We start from the raw sequence: 20050 nt of genomic DNA, 5'->3' as shown, positions 1-20050 counted from the left end.
TTTGCCGTTTCCTTTCGAGTTTCCGTTTTGCTAACTTGGCGGCTAGTCGTTTTGGCATCAAATTGAAAGGAGTAATGCGCTGTAGCGATGTTACTGGAGAAAATATTCTCCAATCCGATCTCATCGCTATGTGTCTATATTTGGCGACAAAACCAAGCATCACTCTGATTAGGATTAATAATAATTTCTTTCTTAATAATAACTTCTTTTGATCTTTTCTTTTCTTAAAGAATTCTTCATTGCTTCTTACGATTTCAGAAAAGATGAAGCAATTAAATGATTAATTCCTCAACTAATTAATTGATTATCGATCATTTGCAACAGAGTCGGAATCATTACCTCCACTCGGGAGCACAACCGGTATGATTCTTCCATACATATTCTTTCGTCGTTCTTTATGGATTGTATTTTGTAGACCGAAAATCTCTTTATTTCTTTTTGGGACCCTTTCTTTTTTTACAAAACTGTTTTCTGATTTTTTTGTTTGAATCTCGCAGGTTTCGGGCCTGCAAATCCCTCTGATTCTGGTAATGCCAATCCATTATCCAGTAACTTCTCTTTCAGGCCTTCGGTAGTAAAACCGGATCCTAGTCCCTCCCAATAGATTCCCACCAGGCATGGTAGCTGTACATCCGGAAGATGTTCCCAATGCATGGCAGCAAAGGCTGTTGGAAAGTTCGGAACTGTTCCTCGCGCTCCTCACACCAATCTCACAGCATGTTCTGACGGCCGCACATAGGAAACATCTTCTGTGTTTGTATTCGTTATTCATGGGGAGACGGTGGGATGTAACCGTGAGGTCCGTGTCAGGATTCCAATGATACTAAGGATTAAGCCAATCACGAAACGCCATGTCAATGTAATGAGTCCGGTCCGTCCGGATATGTTCCTCACAAATCACTCCTCACACCGACCTCACTGGGACATCCCACCATGAGGTGCGCAATTTAAGGAGCAGATCCCAATTCCAACGTAATACTGTAATAGTGCAACCGACCGACTTCACCTGACCACTACTGTGATTGGCATAGTACTACAAATAGAATGGTAGACGATTAGAACTCGCGATTCACCAACAGGCTCAGTTGGTAAGGTTTCTAGCTGGTTACGAATCTTGGGCTACGAGAAAAAAACCAAAAAAATAAAAAACTTGAATCTGACATTCACGAGTTCAAATGATTTATAAGGATTTGGAGTTTTCACCTAAGGGTAGATAGACAAAAAGATGAATTTGAATTTTTGTATCCGCTCAAACATGATCAAGTGGGAACTTGGGTTGATAAATACCAACACTAATTCTAGTTATCAATCTGCAGGAAGCGCTGAGAATTCCCCAGCAGCAGCTTCTACAAGCACACCACCGGAATCTGTTGTGAGTTCATCCATTCCAGAAGATTACTCACCAGAGCCTGTTCCCAATATTTCTACATTGAAGCCGGCTGATAGCAGCAATTACCGGTCCTTACCTGGAATCTCTCTCTTTTTCACTCCCATATGCACCTACTTACTTCACTGAGCCAATTCATCAATCTTGTTTCATGATGTCTGTTGAGTTCCTTGGTACGGCCATAACTGCTTTTTGCGAACAGATACTGAAATATATGAGCCTTGTATTGCTGTTTTAGTGGTTTAAATGCTCCAAGGGCTCTTTTACATAGATATCAACTGAAATTTATTATGTAGCTCTGCTATGGAAACTTAACCACATTAAAACATACAAAATGCATCAATATTGGTAGCTTACTTGTAAATCACAACAGGCACCAACCATGCTGGGAAGAAAATAAGGGGTTGACGTGTGCACTGTGACAAGGGGCTGGGGTCTTGGAGGGGTGGGCTGGATACGGCCCAACCCAAGAACTCAGCCTCATCACAAGATTTTACCATTATACCAACCAATGAATGACTCTTACTGCGGCCAAGCTAATCTAATCGGTACTTTAATATTCTTCTTTATGTTTTTTTCTTTCTTGGTAGGAAAACTCATGTAATCATGTTGCATTAGGATGAAATAGGCTCACTGGAAAGGGCTCGAGTCCATAAGGGACATGAACCGTGGTCTGACTCAGGACCTCTTCCAGAGAGAGCCTTAGAAGCTATACAATGAAAAACAAGGATGGCCTCCCGGCCTACATATCAAAAGTCTACAGACTCAAGACACCCGGCTTGAATCGTGCAATCTTTCGCTTTAGAAAACCATCTAAGATGGGAATACAAGAGAATTAGAAGAACCAAGAATGTCATGTACCAGCCTGTCAATTCCTTCACTGTGCTCTTTCTTCGACACATTGGCTACATCTCAAGAACAGATGGGGTGTATGTAATGACATCAGTTTGAACAGAGGAAATAGAGCCATAATGTTCCATGACAAACAGTCGCCCCATCTTTAAAGGAAATGACAAAAGGACAAACAAAATGGAGAAGAGTGTCTTGGTGAAACAAAAAGAATTTCAGGCAGTATTAGGAGCAATAGTGTCTTTGATGGATTCTCGCCAGGCATATTCCCTTGCTCCATCTTTGTCAACAATCTTGATCACAAAATTCGGAGGTGCCACAACCAACCTGGACCGGATCTCCATTATGCATTTGTCGACCAAATCAATTGCTTCTTTAACTGACATCCCACTGTGGTAGTGTCTGTCCATCATGGACAGAGAAAAATAGGATCCATACCCGAAAGCACCCTTCTCAATCTTGTGAAGGGTGGCAATGTAGTCGATATAGTACAAAGATGGACCAGTCTCCTTATCATAGCCAGCCAGAAGGATGTTAACAAAGTATGGGCTCTGAAAAAACAAGGCACCAGTCAGAAGGTAAAAAAAAAAAAAATCAGACTTTAAACATCAGAAGCATTAGATCCCAGATATGTGCATATGCAAGTACACATTTTTCTGAAAGCACCAAGGATGCTGTAAAATTGGTTCATTTCATTCTATTATGAACATCAATAAAGTTTCATATAAAAAAAGGGCAGCCCAGTGCACTCCCCCAAGGTAGCTAAGGCCAGCTAAGGCCGGTAAGCAATGTCCATGAGTTTTGGCACTCCAAGGTAATCATGGCTTACACAATTCCAATGGGACACCCAGGAATTAGAAAAATAATGAAGTCAATAAATTTGGATGATGAAATTAGAATTATCATATATCCAAAAGGCTGAAAAATAGAATGAAATATATATAACACAAGATATAAAGTCATACTATGTATATAAAGCATTTTCTGAAAACCAAGGTTCAAAATTTTGACACAATACACCCCATATCAGGTGTATTATATTGTATTGGCAGGTGGCCGATTTGCCTTTGTAAGGCTTTTCCGAAATCTGTCAGTTTTACATGTTAAACAACGGTCAAACTGACCACTGATCAAAATATGGAAGGAAAAAAAGGGTTTTTTATAGTACCACTGGTCAAACTATGTTCCCGCATGTTGGGCGTATCAATACTTCGAACCTTGCCAAAAAATGGCGAGTGTAAAATAATTATTTACAGGTAGAATAATGGAACAAATATTAAGGCTACCAGAGAGAAACCTGATCTTTTGACCTATGGTTCCTTGCACAGATGCTTAGAAGGAGACAACTAAATAATGTAGCTTACAATGCTTCTGTTATTTTACTGGGCAATACTTTTGTTATACACAGTTCATTTATTTTATAACAAAAGGAACAAAAAGATATGTGCTAATAAAGCAAGTCATGGCACAAATACAGTTAACCTAAGTGTAGTACTCATCTTGATACTACCTAGGCAATAGGTAAATTGTTGCCTAGATTAAGTGGATAAAACTATCCACCTTGATACTACCTAGGCAATAGGCAAACTGCTGCCTAGATTGAGTGGTTAAAACTAAAAATGCATTAGGCAATGCATATATGTGATCGTTCACTTGTGCAACATAAAAGTGTACAGTGGCTAACCCAACAAAAGGAATCCGGATTTCCTTACAGAATTGGTCCTCACAGCACTTGCAGCTGTGCATTGGGAACATTTCCCCATGAATAAAACGTACAAGTACAGAGATGCTCCAGATGTGTGGCTGCAAGGGCTGTGAGATGGATGTGAGGACCAATCTACAAGACGCCTTTATACCAAGCCCCTTGAGGCAAAGCCCAAACAAGTCCATGTTAGGGTTTTAAAATTCTTAAGCCCTAAAAATGATTTGTGTAAGCAATATCAAATGTATTGTATTAAAAATCGAAAGGAGGGCAAGAGGCCCTCAACCATATACAAAAGAGTGCCTATAAAGATACACAGATCATGTACAATGCAAACCTTTGTATAACAAAACTCTATAAAAATCAAAAGATGATGAACCACCAATGATTGGAAAAAAAGCTGGTGGTCACTCCCACAAAAATCTTTGAGCACCTAGCCCAACTCAATACAGTTCTCTCCACCCTCCCAACTCAATACAGTTCTCTCCACCCACCCTATGATGGCCTCCACTGGAACAAACTTAGATTCAAAAATCCCTTGGTTACACTCCTTCCAATAACACACAACAAACTGCAAATAGCAGGCTGTTCCATAGAAAACTACCTTTATCTGAGAAGCAGCTACATTCCAACCCAAGACTAACTCAGCCATGGAGGAAGGAGGGACCCCAACACACCTGAAAGCTTGGCAAAATGGACCAAACCTGATATGTATAGGGGCAGTGAATTAGAAGATGGTGGATAGATTCAGGACTTGAACCACACAAAATGCAGGTGCTATCCAGTTCCAAACCGCATCTCAATAAATATTCAGCAGACTGAATCTTATCCTAACAGCCATCCACACAAAGAACTTAATCTTGGATGGAACATCAGCCTTTCCAAACTCAATACCAGGCTACCTTTTCACCCAAGCCAAAAAGAACCTCATAACAAATTCTAGTTGAGAATTGACCCTCCTTTCCCTTTGACCACAGCCTAACATCCCTTGAGTTATTGAGATGGTGGACATAATACAACCTGCTCAACAGCATACCCAAAGCTTCCACCTCCCAATCATTCAGATTTCTACATAATCTGGGGACCCAAACAATCTGGCCATTTATTATTATTATTTTTTTTTATCAATAACAGATTCATTAAATTCATTAAAACAGCATAAGAATAATTACAGCAAGGAAGACAAACACTCTTATCTTCCAAACACAACTTAAATCCTCAAAAGAAAAGAAGAAACAGTTTAGTTACAACTTGGCCCAAAACATTGCATCCCTTTCTATCCCCTGCTTAGCTAATCCATCAGCTATAGAGTTAGCTGTTCTTTTGACCCAACTCATCCTGACTTCCATTTCCCGCACCGGCCACTTGAATTTCCTCCTCTCATTGTAGTAGTTCCATAATCCACAGTTGTCTTTCATCAACCTCCGAGTCCCCTTCAATTATGATTTTTCTAACATTCATCTCCTTAGCTTTCTGGACTCCTTCCATAACTGCCAAGATCTCAGCTCTAAGGGAAATCCCCCACTCCTATTGGGCCTGAGAACATAGCAGAAATGATCCCGTTCTCATCGCTAAAAACACCCCCAATCCCTGATTGTCCAGGATTCTCCCTACAACTCCCATCAAAGTTTAATTTTAAAAAACCAGCAGGTGGGGGGGGGGGTCCAAGACACCCTCACTACTGATTTGGTCTGTGTGCAGTTTGCAATCTCACCCCACTTCCTCAACATGTCATCCACTGTGTAGTCTGAATAACTCTAAAGATTTCAGCCACTGTACAGCCCTTATATGGATCACAGCCCTCAATTCTTCAGCCCCTCTCTCATCTTCTGAGAAGATCCTAAGATTTCTTTCTTCCCATAATGATTAGCATACTGCAGCCCTCAGTCCTCTCCACATAGTCCTTCCCCTTTTCATGTGCCACCTGAAAAAAGAAGGGGAAAATAGGCTTTGCAAATCTGATGGAGGGTTCCACCTGTGCCCAAAGAGAGAAAAAGCCCATTCCCAAATTGACTTTGCAAATTGGCAAGACACCAGTAAGTGAAAACCAGTCTCCCCATCCACTTTGCACAAAACACACCAATGAGGTGACAAGCAAGTATTGGGTCTCTTCTTTTGGAGCAAATCACTAGTGTTGAATCTTTCCATATAGGCTTCCCAACAAAAACTATCAACCCTAGGAGGAATTGGTCTGCACTAAACCTCATTAACCGGGAAAGGGGAGGTTGCAGGACTGGTGGATTGGCATAAGACTTTGAAGAAAGAAGCACAAGAAAAAGAGCCCGTGGGGGTAGGGGTCCAAATTCTAGACTCCACCTTAGAGGAGTCTAAAAAAACATTATCAAGAAAGTCAAGGAGGCTCAAAATACTGTGGAGGTCTGAGTCCCTCATAGCCCTCCTCAGACCCAGGTTCCACCCAAACCTAGAACTGGAAGAGGAAGGGGTGATGAAAGAAGAAATTGGCTTATTTTTAAAGTTAGAGAGAGCATACAGAGAAGGAAACTGGTACTTGAGTGGAACATTCCCCACCCAAGTTTGTTCCTAGAATTTTATGTAATTACCCGAATTCAAATCATACCTAACAAGTGGGGAGAAGACTAGAAGCAAACCATGAATGGCTTTCAAGGTGAAGTGCTTGTGGTCCTTGCTCTGATTCCAGCATCCCATCCATTTTGCCCCATCCCATGTATGCTTGCCACTATTCTAGCCCATAGCTTCTCCTGCTCCAGCTCCACAACCACTTTCCCAAGAGGGTCGAGTTCCTTTTCCCGATGTTCCCAAAGCCCAAACCACCATAAGCTTTACTCCTGGTCACCACTTTCCAGCTAACTCTATGGTCCCTCTTCTCTTCTCCTGGCTCCAAAAGGAAATCTCTCATCAACCTCTCCAACCTACTGGAAACCTTCACTGGAATTTTGAACACTGAAAGGAAATAAATGGGTAAGTTTGCTAGTGTGGCCTTGATCAGTGTAGTCCTTCCACCAAGAAAGAGGCAATTCTTTTTCCAAGAGACAAGTCTTTTTTCAAATCTTTCCACCACCGGGTTCCAAAAGCTCTCTCTCTTGGGATTATCACCTAAGGGCAACCCTAAATAACTCATAGGCCACCCTAAAACTTCACACCCAAGCACTTCTGCATTCTCCCTAATCTCTCCCTCCTCCATATTCACACCCACTACACAAGTTTTCCCGAAATTCACTTTCAAATTTGACATTTGCTCGAAGATTTGAATCACCAGTTTCAAATCTGGCCATTTATCAACTCAAAGAAATCTCTAACCACACCAACCTTATTCAAAGATAATGAAAAAAGAGTGGGGCACACGTCTGCAGTCTGCCAATGGCTGATCTGGACACTTTCTAAAACAGAACTCTGCTTCCATCCCCCACCTTGTAAGAAATGTGTTGCTGTAATAGTGGGAGACAAGACAGGATTCCTTTCCACACACTAGTGCCATTAGATTGTGGTGGCATGAGTTATACCCAGTCCGTCATAGAGCTTCCACATTTACATTCAATAACCTAAATCTTTCCCAAACCTCCACAACCATCTACACAACAGAACATCATTCATCAACTTTAGCCTTCTGAAACCCACTCCACCCAGCTCTTTTGGTTTGCAAATGGAATCCCATGCAGCCAAGTGAATTTTCCTTTCCTCGTTGGGACCTTCCCACGGAAAATCCCCCCTCAGTTTTTCCAGCACACTAGCAACCAAAGCTGGCAATGAGAAAAGTGACAGATAAAAGGTTGGCAAACTAGAGAGAACACTATGGATTAAAGTTATCTTTCCCCCTTTAGATAAGTACCTCTCTTTCCACACTGACAATCTCCTCTCACATTTCTAAATGACCAAGTCCCAAAAGGAGGTGGATTTGTAATTTGCTCCAAGAGGTAACCCTCAGTATTTGGAGGGCAAATAGCTTATCTGACAACCCAAAGTGTTAGCTAATTCAGCAATTTGTGGCACCTCCCCTACATGAATGATTTGACTCTTTTGCAAATTTACCTTTATCCCAGATGCTGCTTCAAAACAGATCAACAAACATCTGAGAAACATCAAGTCTGCTTGGGCAGCTCTTGAGAAAATGAGGGTGTCATCAGAAAATTGTAGCAAGGAAATCACCGGACCACTACTACATACTGAAAATCCTTCTATACATCCCCCCTCAGCTGCTTTATTCACCATCCTACCCAATGGGTCCACCACGAGAGAGAAAAGGAAAGGGGACAATGGATCATCCTAATGAAGTCCCCTCTCCCCCTCAAAATAACCTTCCGACGCCCCTTTAATGATCAGTAAAAACCAGGGAGTTGTAATGCAGCATAAAATTGATTTCCTCCACAAGACTCCAAACCCCATTCTCTGCAAAACATAATCAACAAAGGGCCAACGCACATGGTCATATGCCTTCTTGAGGTCCAATTTGCAAATGAACCTAGGCAGTCCTTGCTGCAGCTGGGAATCTATGCATGCGTTAGCAATGAGAGGGCCATCAAGAATTTGTCTCCCATCCACAAAAGCACTTTGAGAAGGTAGGACCAGCTTATCCAAAAGCCAAAACCTTTGTGAGTCTATTAGCCAGCAACTTCGATATAACCTTGCAGAAGCTGGTTATCAAACTGATAGACCAATAATCCCTGAAAAAAATGATTTTATAATTTTAAAAGAAGCCTAACCTCCACATTTATTACTCTCATCCCTAAAATAGCTGGGGCTGTTAACATAAAAGATTTCAGACCTATTAGCTTCCTCAACAGCTTCCATAAAATTCTGGCAAAAGTTTTGGCAGGGAGATTGAAAAAGGTCTTGCCTTCTGTGATTTCTGAGAACCAAGGTTCCTTTGTTCCTGGGAGGCAGATGTTGGACAGTGTCTTGATTGCAAATGAGCTAATTGACTCCAGAAAGAGGGATGGTAGGCTTGGCTTGGTGTGTAAGTTGGATATTGAGAAAGCTTATGACCACGTGAACTTTGGTCTTAAATGGAGGTACTGGATGAGAGTTTGTGTGTCTTCTCCTAAATTTTCAGATTTAATCAATGGCATGTGTGAAAGTTGGCTGTGGAAGAAGGCATGTGGGATAGGTTCATCTTCTCCAATTTGCAGACGACACTCGGCTGAGCAGCTTGATTCTATGTTGGGAATTCTTTGCTGGTTTGAGGTTGTGACTGGGCTCAAAGTTAACCTTGGTAAGAGTGTGATTTTTCCTATTGGCATTGGCCATGTGGAGAATCTGGAGGAGTTAGCTGAGATTTTGACTTGTCAGGTAAATCATCTCCCAGGAAGGTGTAAATGCACTTCCTCTTCTGTCTGGGATCCTATGATTGAGAGAATGGAGAAGAAGCTGGCTTCTTGGAAGGCCAAATACCTCTCTGCAAGTGGTAGAGTGACTCTATTAACGAGGAGATCGGATCTGCTCCTCACAGCTGGTGCCTCAGACGCACATCCTACCATGCATTGGGAACATCTCCCGTACTTATTAGTTATTATTCACAGGAGATGTTCTCAATGCACGGTGGATGTGCCTGTGAGGCGCCCATTTGTGAGGAGCAGATCCCGCTTCATTAACGAGTACCCTTTCTAAACTCCCAACCTATTTTCCCTCGCTCTTTCCCATCCCCTCCAAGGTTTCTAAGAAGTTAGAATCCCTCCAAAGGAACTTCTTGTGGAGGGGTTGGGAAGAAGAAAAGAAAATACATTTAGTAAATTGGATCAGGTCTTTTTCCCTGTTAAAGAAGGTGGGTTGGGAGTGAGAAAACTAAAGATTTTTAATTCTACCCTCTTAAGTAAGTGGATTTGGAAATTTGGTTCTGAAAGGGATGCATGGTGATTCATCAAAAAAAGGGATGCATGGTGGAGGTCTCTGATTGCTGCTAAGTATGGTGTGGATTGGGGTAACTAGAGATCTTTGGACCCCCTTCAGAAGTGAGGCTGTTCCTTGTGGAAAGGTATTATGAAAATCTTCCCCTCTTTTTCAGAGGTCTGGAATATAAGGTGGGAGATGGAAAGAGGCTGAAATTCTGGAAGGACCTCTGGTGCTTAAACTCCTCCCTGGCTGAGCTTTTCCCTAACCTCAGTCATTGTGCCTCCCCCCCCCTGATGTATTAGTCTTTGACTCCGAGTGGGAGGAGGGATGTGCTGTTTGGTGTCCCCTCTTTAGAAGGAACCTCCATGACTGGGAGCTGGAACAGCTGCTGGAGCTATTACAGCTATTACAGAATCAGCAGGTTTCTATTGATGTGGATGACAAATGGAAGCGGAAATGGAGTGGTGATGGGGTTTTCTCTGTAAAATCTATGGCAGAGAAGCTAAGCCAGATGGGGTTTTCTCTAAGGCAAGTTTTCTGGTTTGGGTACTGGCTCTAGACAAATGCCTGTCTAGATCTAATCTGAGTAGGCAAGGGATTCAGATTCCTGATCTGAACTGTGGTCTATGTGGTTTGGTTCTTGAAACTGGTGATTATCTATGCATTCATTGCCCTCTGTCTGCTAAGTTGTGGGAGCATTTCATCACTTCAGCCAGCATCAGTTAGCTTATGCCCCGATCTGTAAATGAGGTTCTGTGTAGTTGGAAGCTTCCTGGGCTGAGTAAGAAAGGGAAGCTGGTCACTGTCTGGTCTGAAAGAAACAGTCGTGTTTTCTGTAACAAGGCTAGAGCTCCTGAAAATCTGCTTAAAACTGCTGTCAATAGACTTGCTTCCTGCTTATCTGTAATTTCAGAATTTAAAAATCAGAATGTCCTTCAGCTCCTTGAATCCCACTACATTTGGGCTTTGTAATGTGGTAGTTCTCCTAGTGTTTTTCCACTGGGTTGCAGTGTTTTAAAAGCACAAGGCGCAAAAAAAGCGCAAGGGCCAATTTACGCCTGAGGTGCAAGGCACAAGGCGAGGCGTGCACCTTTTTGAAGCAAGGCGCAAAAAAATAAAAATAAATAATAAACATAATGTTCATAAAAAATATAAACTTAAATTTTAAAATAAATGTTTTAAAAAACCTATTATCTAAAATTAAAATACATAAACATAACATGTAAAGCGTATTCAAATGAAATCTCTTTTTCCCTCAATTGCATTACTTCAAGTAGCTAATGTAATGTAAAACATATTGCACTCTTGATTCTATGAATCACCTTAGTACCACACCCCTCGAGGCAAGCCCAAACAAGTCCATGTTAGGGTCTTAAATTCTTATTTCTCACATAAAAAATAATGATTTTATAACTTTAATTGTCTTTTAAGAAGATAGTTTTTTGGAATGAATGAATGAACAACATTGGCAAATAGCGGTGCACCTAGGCACGCCTATTAAATCACTGCTAGGTTGCTGTTGTATTGTAGCTTCTCTCAACAATAAAATTTTTTACTTTACCTTCTCAAAAAAAAAAGTAATTTTAATTTTATCGTTTAAACATATCTTTTATTCCCCTATTTGCTAATGTTCATTCATTCATCCTAATAAAGATATTTTTAAAAGATAATTAAAATTATAAAATCATCTTTTAGGGATTAAGAACTTTAATACCCTAACATGGACTTGTTTGGTTCTGCCCCAAGGGATTAAGAACTTTAATACACCACCCAACCACAATGCTTAAAAAACACCCAAAAGTGCAAAAGTAAAAGCTTGAGCCATCTCTTCATACAGAAGCTCAAGATCATGGTGCTCTTGTTTTACTGCTTCGAGAACAATAATGTGTAGATGGCATGGAAGCTGGAGCTGAGCCTGGTGATAAAAGCCTACTTTTATTGATGGTAACTCAAAAGTTTGAGACAGAGTGGTAAAGATCTCTGGTCTATGATGCCTTTCACTGGCTCTTGTACCATAAGGTGTGAAAAGAACTTTCAATTTTCTAAAATTTGTAAACAAGAACCATCCGATAAAGATGGTAATAAGGAGAGCTATGGACACTCGATCATAGATGACCATGTCAAAGAGTTTCAGGGAAGCCCCCCATGTTTTATATTATGAACCACACCCCCCATTGATGTAAGAGCCAAAGGGTCAAATCTGGATTTTCTGAATTTTAATGCTGTCTGCCTGTTTCTCTAAATAAAGGGTCCATTTGGTTCACAGTCGGAATCAGAATCCGAATCAGAATGGGAATTCTTCGGAATCAGAATCAGAATGGTCTACTCCCATAGTCTGTTTGGTTAAGACAGAAATGTGAATGAAAATTGAAATAAGCAGGAATGGGATTTCATTCCCAAGGGAGGGGTAGGGAATGGCCATTCCCTCAAATGGGGGAATGCCATTCCAGTAGGAAACTAGGAATGGGAATGGGATTCTGATTCCGCCCAACCAAACAGTTGGAATCGGAATATTCCAATTCCAGACCCCTATTCCTGTGAACCAAACGGGACCTAAATCTTTCAAAAATCTGACCAGGAACCCTAAGATTACATATCATGAGTATCAAGTCACTGTAAAATTGTAGTCCTGTTCCATAACTCTACAAGACAACATACTGGATTTTTTCAGCCATATAAGAAAGTTAATCACAAATCTATCTATTGATCCAAAATAGAAAAAAAAAGGTATAGGTGTTTTAATTTATAAACGCTGAACATCTTTGGATTCCCAATAATCCACACAAAAGTTCACTTGCACCACCTGTCCATGGGTGAATGCATATACTGTCAAGAAATTCGTGTTTATACTCACCAATTCGGGGATATTCTTAAATTTTTTTTGATAGATGGGGGATATTCTTAAATTTTACTATTTACAAAAAAAAAAAAAAAAAGCTCTAGAAAATAATGGGGTATTCTTACAAAAGCAATTAGCATTGACAGACAAAAAACCCTAACTGAAACCCCAACAAATTAACAACCAATAAGAGAAGCCACCAAGTTAAAATTGAAACTGCAAACCACCAAAAAAAGCTCAAGCTGAAAATAAAAGGAAAACCTTATCAACAGTTGGAAGAATCCTCGTCCAAACAGCTTTCAGATCAAAAGCAAACGACGACCCAAAATTTTACCACCTACATAGCTAAAACTAAAACCTAAATCCCAGAAATTAAAAACCCTAGACGTTTTCCAGTATCAGATCACAACATCTGCATGAACAAAAAAAAAATGGGAGGACTTTATGTCTAAATCCACAGAGTTCTAAAATTGAATTAAGAGACGGGATCAAGAAAATAACAAGGAACCAGAAAACTTAGAAAAAAGCGGAACCTTTCTCAAAGCAGTGGCGAGCTCGCCCCGAGTGAAATTTGCAGCAGCTGCGGTTGTCAACGGAATCCCATTACGGAACTGATACAATGCTACGTTCTTCTGTATATACTCCGTAAACTGAACTCTGCATTTATTTCAATGAACATTAAATTTCTTCGAAAACAAAACAAAATACATTACAACTTCTTCACACCCCCAGTGACAAAAGGGAGGAAATTTCAGAATGAGAGAGAGAGAGAGCACCTGTCACCACTTTCACCGCTAGCGCCCAAGAGCTTGTGAGAGTCAAGGATCATGATCTTGTCTTCGTTCGATTTGTGAACCAATATGCTGTGTACAGCCAACGTATCGGCCACAATCAGAGTGAAACCATTACCAACCAATCCGAAAACACACTCCATCTCTCTAGTCTCTACTTTGAGTTCTGCTTTTCGTCTTCTCTATACGTCGATATTTGCTCCGTTGATGAAGACAGAGCTTTGAGACTGAATGTGGGGACTTGAGGAACAAGAAACAAGAGTGGATTGGCATTTTTGGAATTAAGGTGAGTATTTTGGTTATTTCGAGTTTTAAGAGTTCGAAAATGGACCGATGACTGGCTCAAGGAGGCCCAGTACATCAAAAGGGTATTTTGGGCACTGGGTACTGATTTTTGTATTACATGGTTTCTTTGATTGGGATGCTGAGAAATGAGAATTTAACTACGCAAAAAAAAGGGAGGAAGATTCAAAGAGCGTATGGGACTGTATCAGACTTTGACCAGGCGTAAAATTCATTTGGCCACTATACGGGGCGAATGGTCCGAATTCTGGTTCAATCTCTCAAACCATTTGATGTAGCCGCATTTGACTGGCCTGTACGGACTGATGCGTGTCGAACCAGAGGGCGCCATCCTGTGCATACCATGGGGACACTCAAGGCTCAGGCGTAGACCGGACGGACCCAATCCAAGAGCGTTGCATGGCTCTGGCAGAGAATCTCGCCAAGCCCTCATACGGCTCGTATCTGTACCATCCAGGCCCAACTATTCCTAAGCGACTCCGGCTATAAATACGAAACATCCACCACAAGGTAAGGAGCTAGACTCTCTGGACTCGATTTGGAGCTTGAGTAATCTCTAAGCGCTACTTCCCTCTAGAGAACTTAAGTGTTATTTAAATCCTCGTCTGGACCCTTTGGCTTCAGACCTCTGACTCACTTTACGTTGTACTAACTTGATCGTCGAAGTCCTCGCCTCAAGTACCCACCCTAGGCCTCTGACACCTCTGTCCTTGCAAGACCTACTTTGGACCCCTTGCACATTACACTTGGTACCAGCCTTCGGCTCCTACAATATCCGAAGAGACCTTCCACCTCGGACATAGTCCTTGGCCTCGACTTCTCCTCCTTCAAACCTTCAAACCTCGGCCATCACCACCGAAGCTCGGGAGTGAAATTACCTTGTTGTTTTCGGCCAATCCAAGCATCAACACCATTCAAACAAAGAACTGAGAAAAATAAAAAGTTGAAAAAAGAATAGGGAAAACTTTTGAACAACACCCTCAACTTTGGGGTTTGTGTCAAGTCAGTTTTTGAACTTCAAAACGTGTCTTTGTAGTACCCTCAATTTTCAAATTGTCTAATAAATTCTTATCATTAGTTAACCGTCAGTCAACACCATCACGTGACATCAAATGCACATTAAATAATTTCAAAAATGGCAAAATTACCTTTTATGATATTTTTTTGACCATTTTACCCATTTTGTTTGTGTTAAAAAAAGGAAAGAGAAAGAAGGGTTATGAAACCAAACAAGTGATCGTCCGGTTACAATTGATCATTGAATAGGGGAGCGGGAGCTACAACAATTGATCGGTGTCCGATTTCATAACCCTTCTTCCCCTTTCCTTCTTCTAACACTCAAACAAAAGGGTTGGTTAGAAAAATATCATAAAGGGCAATTTTGTCATTTTAAACTATTTACTGCGCACCTGATGTCACGTGACAGTGTTGACTAACGGTCAACCAATAGTAGGGACCTATTAGACACATTTTGAAAGCTCAAGGCATTGTAAAGACACATTTTGAAGTTTGGGGACTGACTTGACACAACCCCCAAAGTTTAGTGTACTGTTTACGAATTTTCCCAAAAGAATATTAGAGGGTGTATTTTACAACATGAATGTTTTTGTTTTCATTTATTTTTGAAGTGGCCACATCAGCAAAAAATCAAAACACATTTTCATGAACTCTGTTTTGTTTTCAAAGGTAAAAAACATGTTGGTTTTGTTTCAAAAAAGCAATATATGTTTTTGGAACCATTATAATAAAGGATTTTAAAACAAAAACAAATTTTGTAGTATAGAAATTATATTATTTATAAAACATGATAATAAATAATTAGATGAAAACATATTTTTGAAAACAGGAACTCAAAGAACATGTTTTTTTGTGTTTTTGTTTTGAGAAACAATATGTTTTCAAACCAGATGGCTTTGATTTATTTTTGGAACCAGTAACAATAAAAACAATTCACATTTTAGAACACCTCTATCCCATTCCATGAAGCAAATCTTGAACTCAAGAATGACTTTGGCATCATGACCCAGTGTTTTTTTCATGGTTTTAAAAACCGACCGGAAAATGAAACCACTTTGATCAGTGGTTCTTGGGTCAAATGGTCCAATCATCCAGTCCAGACCCTGGTCAGACAGTTTTGAGGTCTAAAACTGGACCCATAGCCATGACCGGTTCCTGAGTACCCTCATGCACCCTGCTCTACCCCAACTCCTGAGTATCCCCATAATGTGTGATACCAAAAGAAATACAGTGCTGTCAAAGTGTCAAATGTGAGTTAGGTCTGGTTCAGGTCAAGGTAGTCCCGGTCTCAACTCGATTAAGTTTCGTGTACCATCAGTTTTGAACCAGTCCCCTTTTTTGATGGAAAATACGGACCAGACCTTAATTGGGGCTATCTGATCTGGCCCAATCCCAAATATACTTGACAGCTACACGTTCAATTTGTTATTGTACAACATAAAACTACTCAGCATATTTAAACCATCACAATGAAATAAACATTAAAAGGCAAAATATAAATTGCCAGTACTTTGGGGGTAATAATACTTAGATACTTTAAACTTTCGAATGCAACCCACCACACTTAGGTCCATACGTTAGTATTCCTCCATCAGTTAAACATCATGATGCATATTTTAAATAAAACAAACACAAACACTTTTATATGAAAAATTGGGTAGGGGCCGCGCGAACGCGTACCCCGGCTACCACAAATTATGACGTACACTCTCCCACTTGGGGAGATGTTAGATGGGCACCCCTCCTCTGTGCAATGGAGGTCACCAACCTAGGCAATGGGCCTTTTTGATCACCCAAAAACCCCGTCCAGGTAAGTATGTTTTGCCTTCTTTCTTTCACTCTATTTATAGTCCTTTGCTCCCTCCACTGTTAACTTATTTACCCGATGTGGGAGGCAATATTAACTCAAATAGAGTGTTTAACCATGCAAAGGCCGCTTTATAGTCTGCATATGGCGAAGTTCTTTTAGAGCCTCTCAACTGTTTTTTTTTTTGGGTAATAAAATAGGATGAGTTACACAAAATGGGGGATAGCTCTTCCCCACAAGTCACCCGAGCAAATTACAGATAAATCCTTAGGAATGCTTGCACCCCCAAGGCAAATTACATCAGAATGGGATAGGGTCTCTTTAGCTAACAAATCAGCAGCTTGATTTGCTTTCTTGAAGGCATGGTTTTCAAAATCGGACTAGATCAGACAGTCGGATAGGAAAAATCAAGAATTTTCTCCCAAAATCGTTGATTTTGGTCAGAAAATCGCTGAATCGGCCGGTTAATTGTTCGAACCATTTGAATAATTTTGACCGTTTTTCAATTTTTTTTATTTTTTTATCAGAACGGGCCGACCGTTCGAACCGGTAACCGGACCCCTAACTGGTTCGTTTTTAAAAACCATGCCTGAAGGTACGACGATATTCCACTCTGCTTAAAAGATGCTCCTTTATCTTCCTGCATTCTTTTAGCACCATTTTGAGTCTCCAAAACTCCTCGATTTTCTTGATAAGGAATGAGATCACTAGCAACGAGTCTCCTTCAATGATGATGGTGAATATCTATAGTTCAAAACTTTCACTTCCAGAATCCTTCCCATTGAATTCCTCACGACGTAAGAAATGGCACAATGGCCTTCCCTGTTTCTTGATGCGTCGAAATTAATTTGAATCCTCTCTCCCTTAGGACACTTCCAAACAATAAGTTTACTAGACCTTTTGCATGAACATACCCCTTCCAAACTGGGATTATTTTGAACTTTTGATTGTCCGTATACAGTCGAAATGCTCGCTCAATGATAAGCACAGGGTCTGCACTTGAGTTTTTAAAAATTCTTTCATTTCTATTCTTCCACAAGAACTAAGAGAATGCAAGCACATTTCTCTCTTCCTTGATCTTTGTTAAATCCTTCCTCATTCAAGGTGGCCCACCACGAAAACAAGTCCACTCTGTTATCCGTTGGTCCTTTCACAGACTTTGCAATAGTAATCCACACCTGGTTAGCTATAGGGCAAGTCCTAAATATATGATCCTCCCCCTCCTCATCCCCACAAAAATTACAAGCGAGGTCAGATAGGATGCCCCTATTTTTTCTTAAGAAAATTTTTGTGGGGAGCCTATCAAAGAAATTTAAGGTTCCACACCTTGCACCCAGGACAATAAACCCTCTACATCCCCCCATTAGCTAAAAAAGCTTCCTTGTAAGCCGATTTAACAGTAAAAGCCCCATTTGGGGTTTACCCCTCCAAACCACCCTATCTTCAGCATTATCTAAGGGAATAACATTAGTTCTAATCTTATGCAGAGATTGGGACCAAGGATCGGATATACTCCTCCCTCCACACCTTTCTATCAAAATCAATGACATCAGCCACCTGGAGCTCTTCTCTATTTTCTCCATCATTCATCACCACCTCACTGATCACTGAGAGAGATCATCCATCCATCTAACCCTCTAAAAATCAATGTTGTTCCATTTCCTACAATCCATCTCAAACCTCTTTTAAAGAGATTTCTCGCCTGAAGAATACCACGCCAGGCCCAGGAAATGCTTTGTTTCTCTTTAGCATTCCAGAAATCATATCTTTTCAAATATTTATTACAAACCACTTAAACCCATACTTAGCTAAATATGCCTCATTAACCCACTTCAAATTTCTGATACCTAAGCTACCCCTATCATATTTGAAACAAAATTTACTAGGGTCACCTTTCCTGCCAAAGAGAGGGTATTTTATTTTCCAATTTGATAATTTACTCACAACCCTCTCCTTCAAATTATTAAAACTCACTCGAGTTCGATAATTTACACACAACCTTATGTTTGGACTCACAAGAAAGTGAGCTTAACAGTCTGTTTCGATTCATGCATCCGAAAGCTAGACGCTTAGAAATATATCGCCCCTGGCACGAAATTTTTACCTATCTGGCTCTCTGGGAACTTGTTAGTGAACCAGGGTAACTATAAGTCGGAAGATTTTCCTAGGATTGTCGAATAAATCTTTTGTATTGTATTGGTGGGATGCGCCAGGCCCGTGCAATAGTGCAACGCATGGGCGACGCGCGAGGACCCCAGTAGCAAGCTACTGTGATGGGTTCTCCCCCTAAAAAGATTAATTTAATATCATGTGAGCCGATGGCCCACGTATCAGATATTAAACTGATAAGAACAGATACTACACTTGATCTTAGCCAAAAGGCCGAGAAAGGTATGATTTTGTCAGTGCCTTTCATCACCTTTTATAGTCCGCGCTACCTCTTTGATTCTTTTCACTATTCGATGTGGGACGACCATCCAATTCACACATTACTCATCTCGCCTTCCACGCTTAATGGGATTGGAATCGGAGATATCCTAGGCTCTTAGTTCTAAGTTCCAACTTCTAAGATCCTTTTGTTGTGAACTGCCTAATAGATTCTGATTGTTTTTTAACCCGAATCGGGATTTTGTTCTCACAACACTTCAATCCATACATTGAGATCATCTTCCAATGAATGAAAAATCATACAAATATAGAGATATTCTCAATGCACAACTGGGATTGTTATAAACATGGTATGAAAATAAATTTTATGAGGATGAAATCCATCTCTTTTTAACGTATGGGTCGAGGCTATCCCATAACGCAATAACCTGTCTCTATTCCATGTTTGGATCATTAAAATCGATCATGGGTCCTATTTAGATAATCAAGTTGAGTTAAATACCAGCTTATACTCCCAAGATATAAACTCTTTGGATGTTATCTCTCAATGGGTCAGATTATGTCTGGAACATGGTAGACGCAGCTACAACTGAATAACTGAAAAGAAAGTATGCAATCCAATCCCAACCTAGACCCAAAACCATGAAAATTATTAATCAAGCCGAAAATTGCCATCTCAAGTTTAGCTTGGTAAATTGTAATTTGACAATGAACCTGCTTAATAGAACCATTCATTTGATAATTTAATCTAGTAGGCTATAAAATTTCTAATATGATAATGAATTTGTATTATTTTTAATTAAGGAATTAACAATTTTTACTGGCCCAATTTGAGCTTTTGCATGGATTGGGCCCAGGTTTGAATATTAGGGATGCATGGGCCTGGGCTGACCGTCAACTCGACCAAGTAAAACTCTTACACAATTGAAATAATGCATAGAAAAGAGTTCCGATCTTCTGACCACGATACATTGTTGCCCACACTTATCCTACCGCACATCAGGAGCATGGGTTGTACTTTAAAACACCGATATTCCCAATCTATAGCTGGATGTGTGCGGCCAGCAATATATCGTAGTCAACGGATCCGAACTCCAAGGGTGAGCAACTATAATTGGGAGAACTAACATGCTAACATAGGTAAACACAACTACCCTGCTGA

General features: G+C 40.4%; 1 protein-coding gene and 2 non-coding genes across 3 annotated transcripts; all 3 read right to left on the bottom strand.

Annotated features, from left to right (window-relative positions):
* Positions 1-2166: 2166 nt before the first annotated feature.
* Positions 2167-13621, bottom strand: LOC104598635 (proteasome subunit beta type-2-A-like). The gene is made up of 3 exons (XM_010260800.3): positions 13359-13621; positions 13116-13239; positions 2167-2787 (listed from the first exon to the last, which is right to left on the bottom strand). Exons 1-3 carry the CDS (start codon positions 13514-13516, stop codon positions 2452-2454), a joined length of 618 nt encoding a protein of 205 aa, XP_010259102.1. The 5' UTR covers positions 13517-13621; the 3' UTR covers positions 2167-2451.
* Positions 13622-16350: 2729 nt separating this feature from the next.
* On the bottom strand, positions 16351-16511 carry LOC148790691 (U1 spliceosomal RNA). The gene has a single exon (XR_016078021.1). It is a non-coding gene; the product is annotated as a U1 spliceosomal RNA (small nuclear RNA).
* Positions 16512-18699: 2188 nt separating this feature from the next.
* On the bottom strand, positions 18700-18895 carry LOC148790690 (U2 spliceosomal RNA). Its single transcript, XR_016078016.1, has one exon. It is a non-coding gene; the product is annotated as a U2 spliceosomal RNA (small nuclear RNA).
* Positions 18896-20050: the final 1155 nt, after the last annotated feature.

Source organism: Nelumbo nucifera, chromosome 6 (assembly GCF_055504915.1).
Source record: "Nelumbo nucifera cultivar China Antique chromosome 6, China Antique-T2T, whole genome shotgun sequence".
Lineage (NCBI taxonomy): Eukaryota > Viridiplantae > Streptophyta > Magnoliopsida > Proteales > Nelumbonaceae > Nelumbo > Nelumbo nucifera.
Note: the sequence above shows the minus strand (reverse complement) of the source record. Positions and strands in the feature narration are given on the sequence as shown.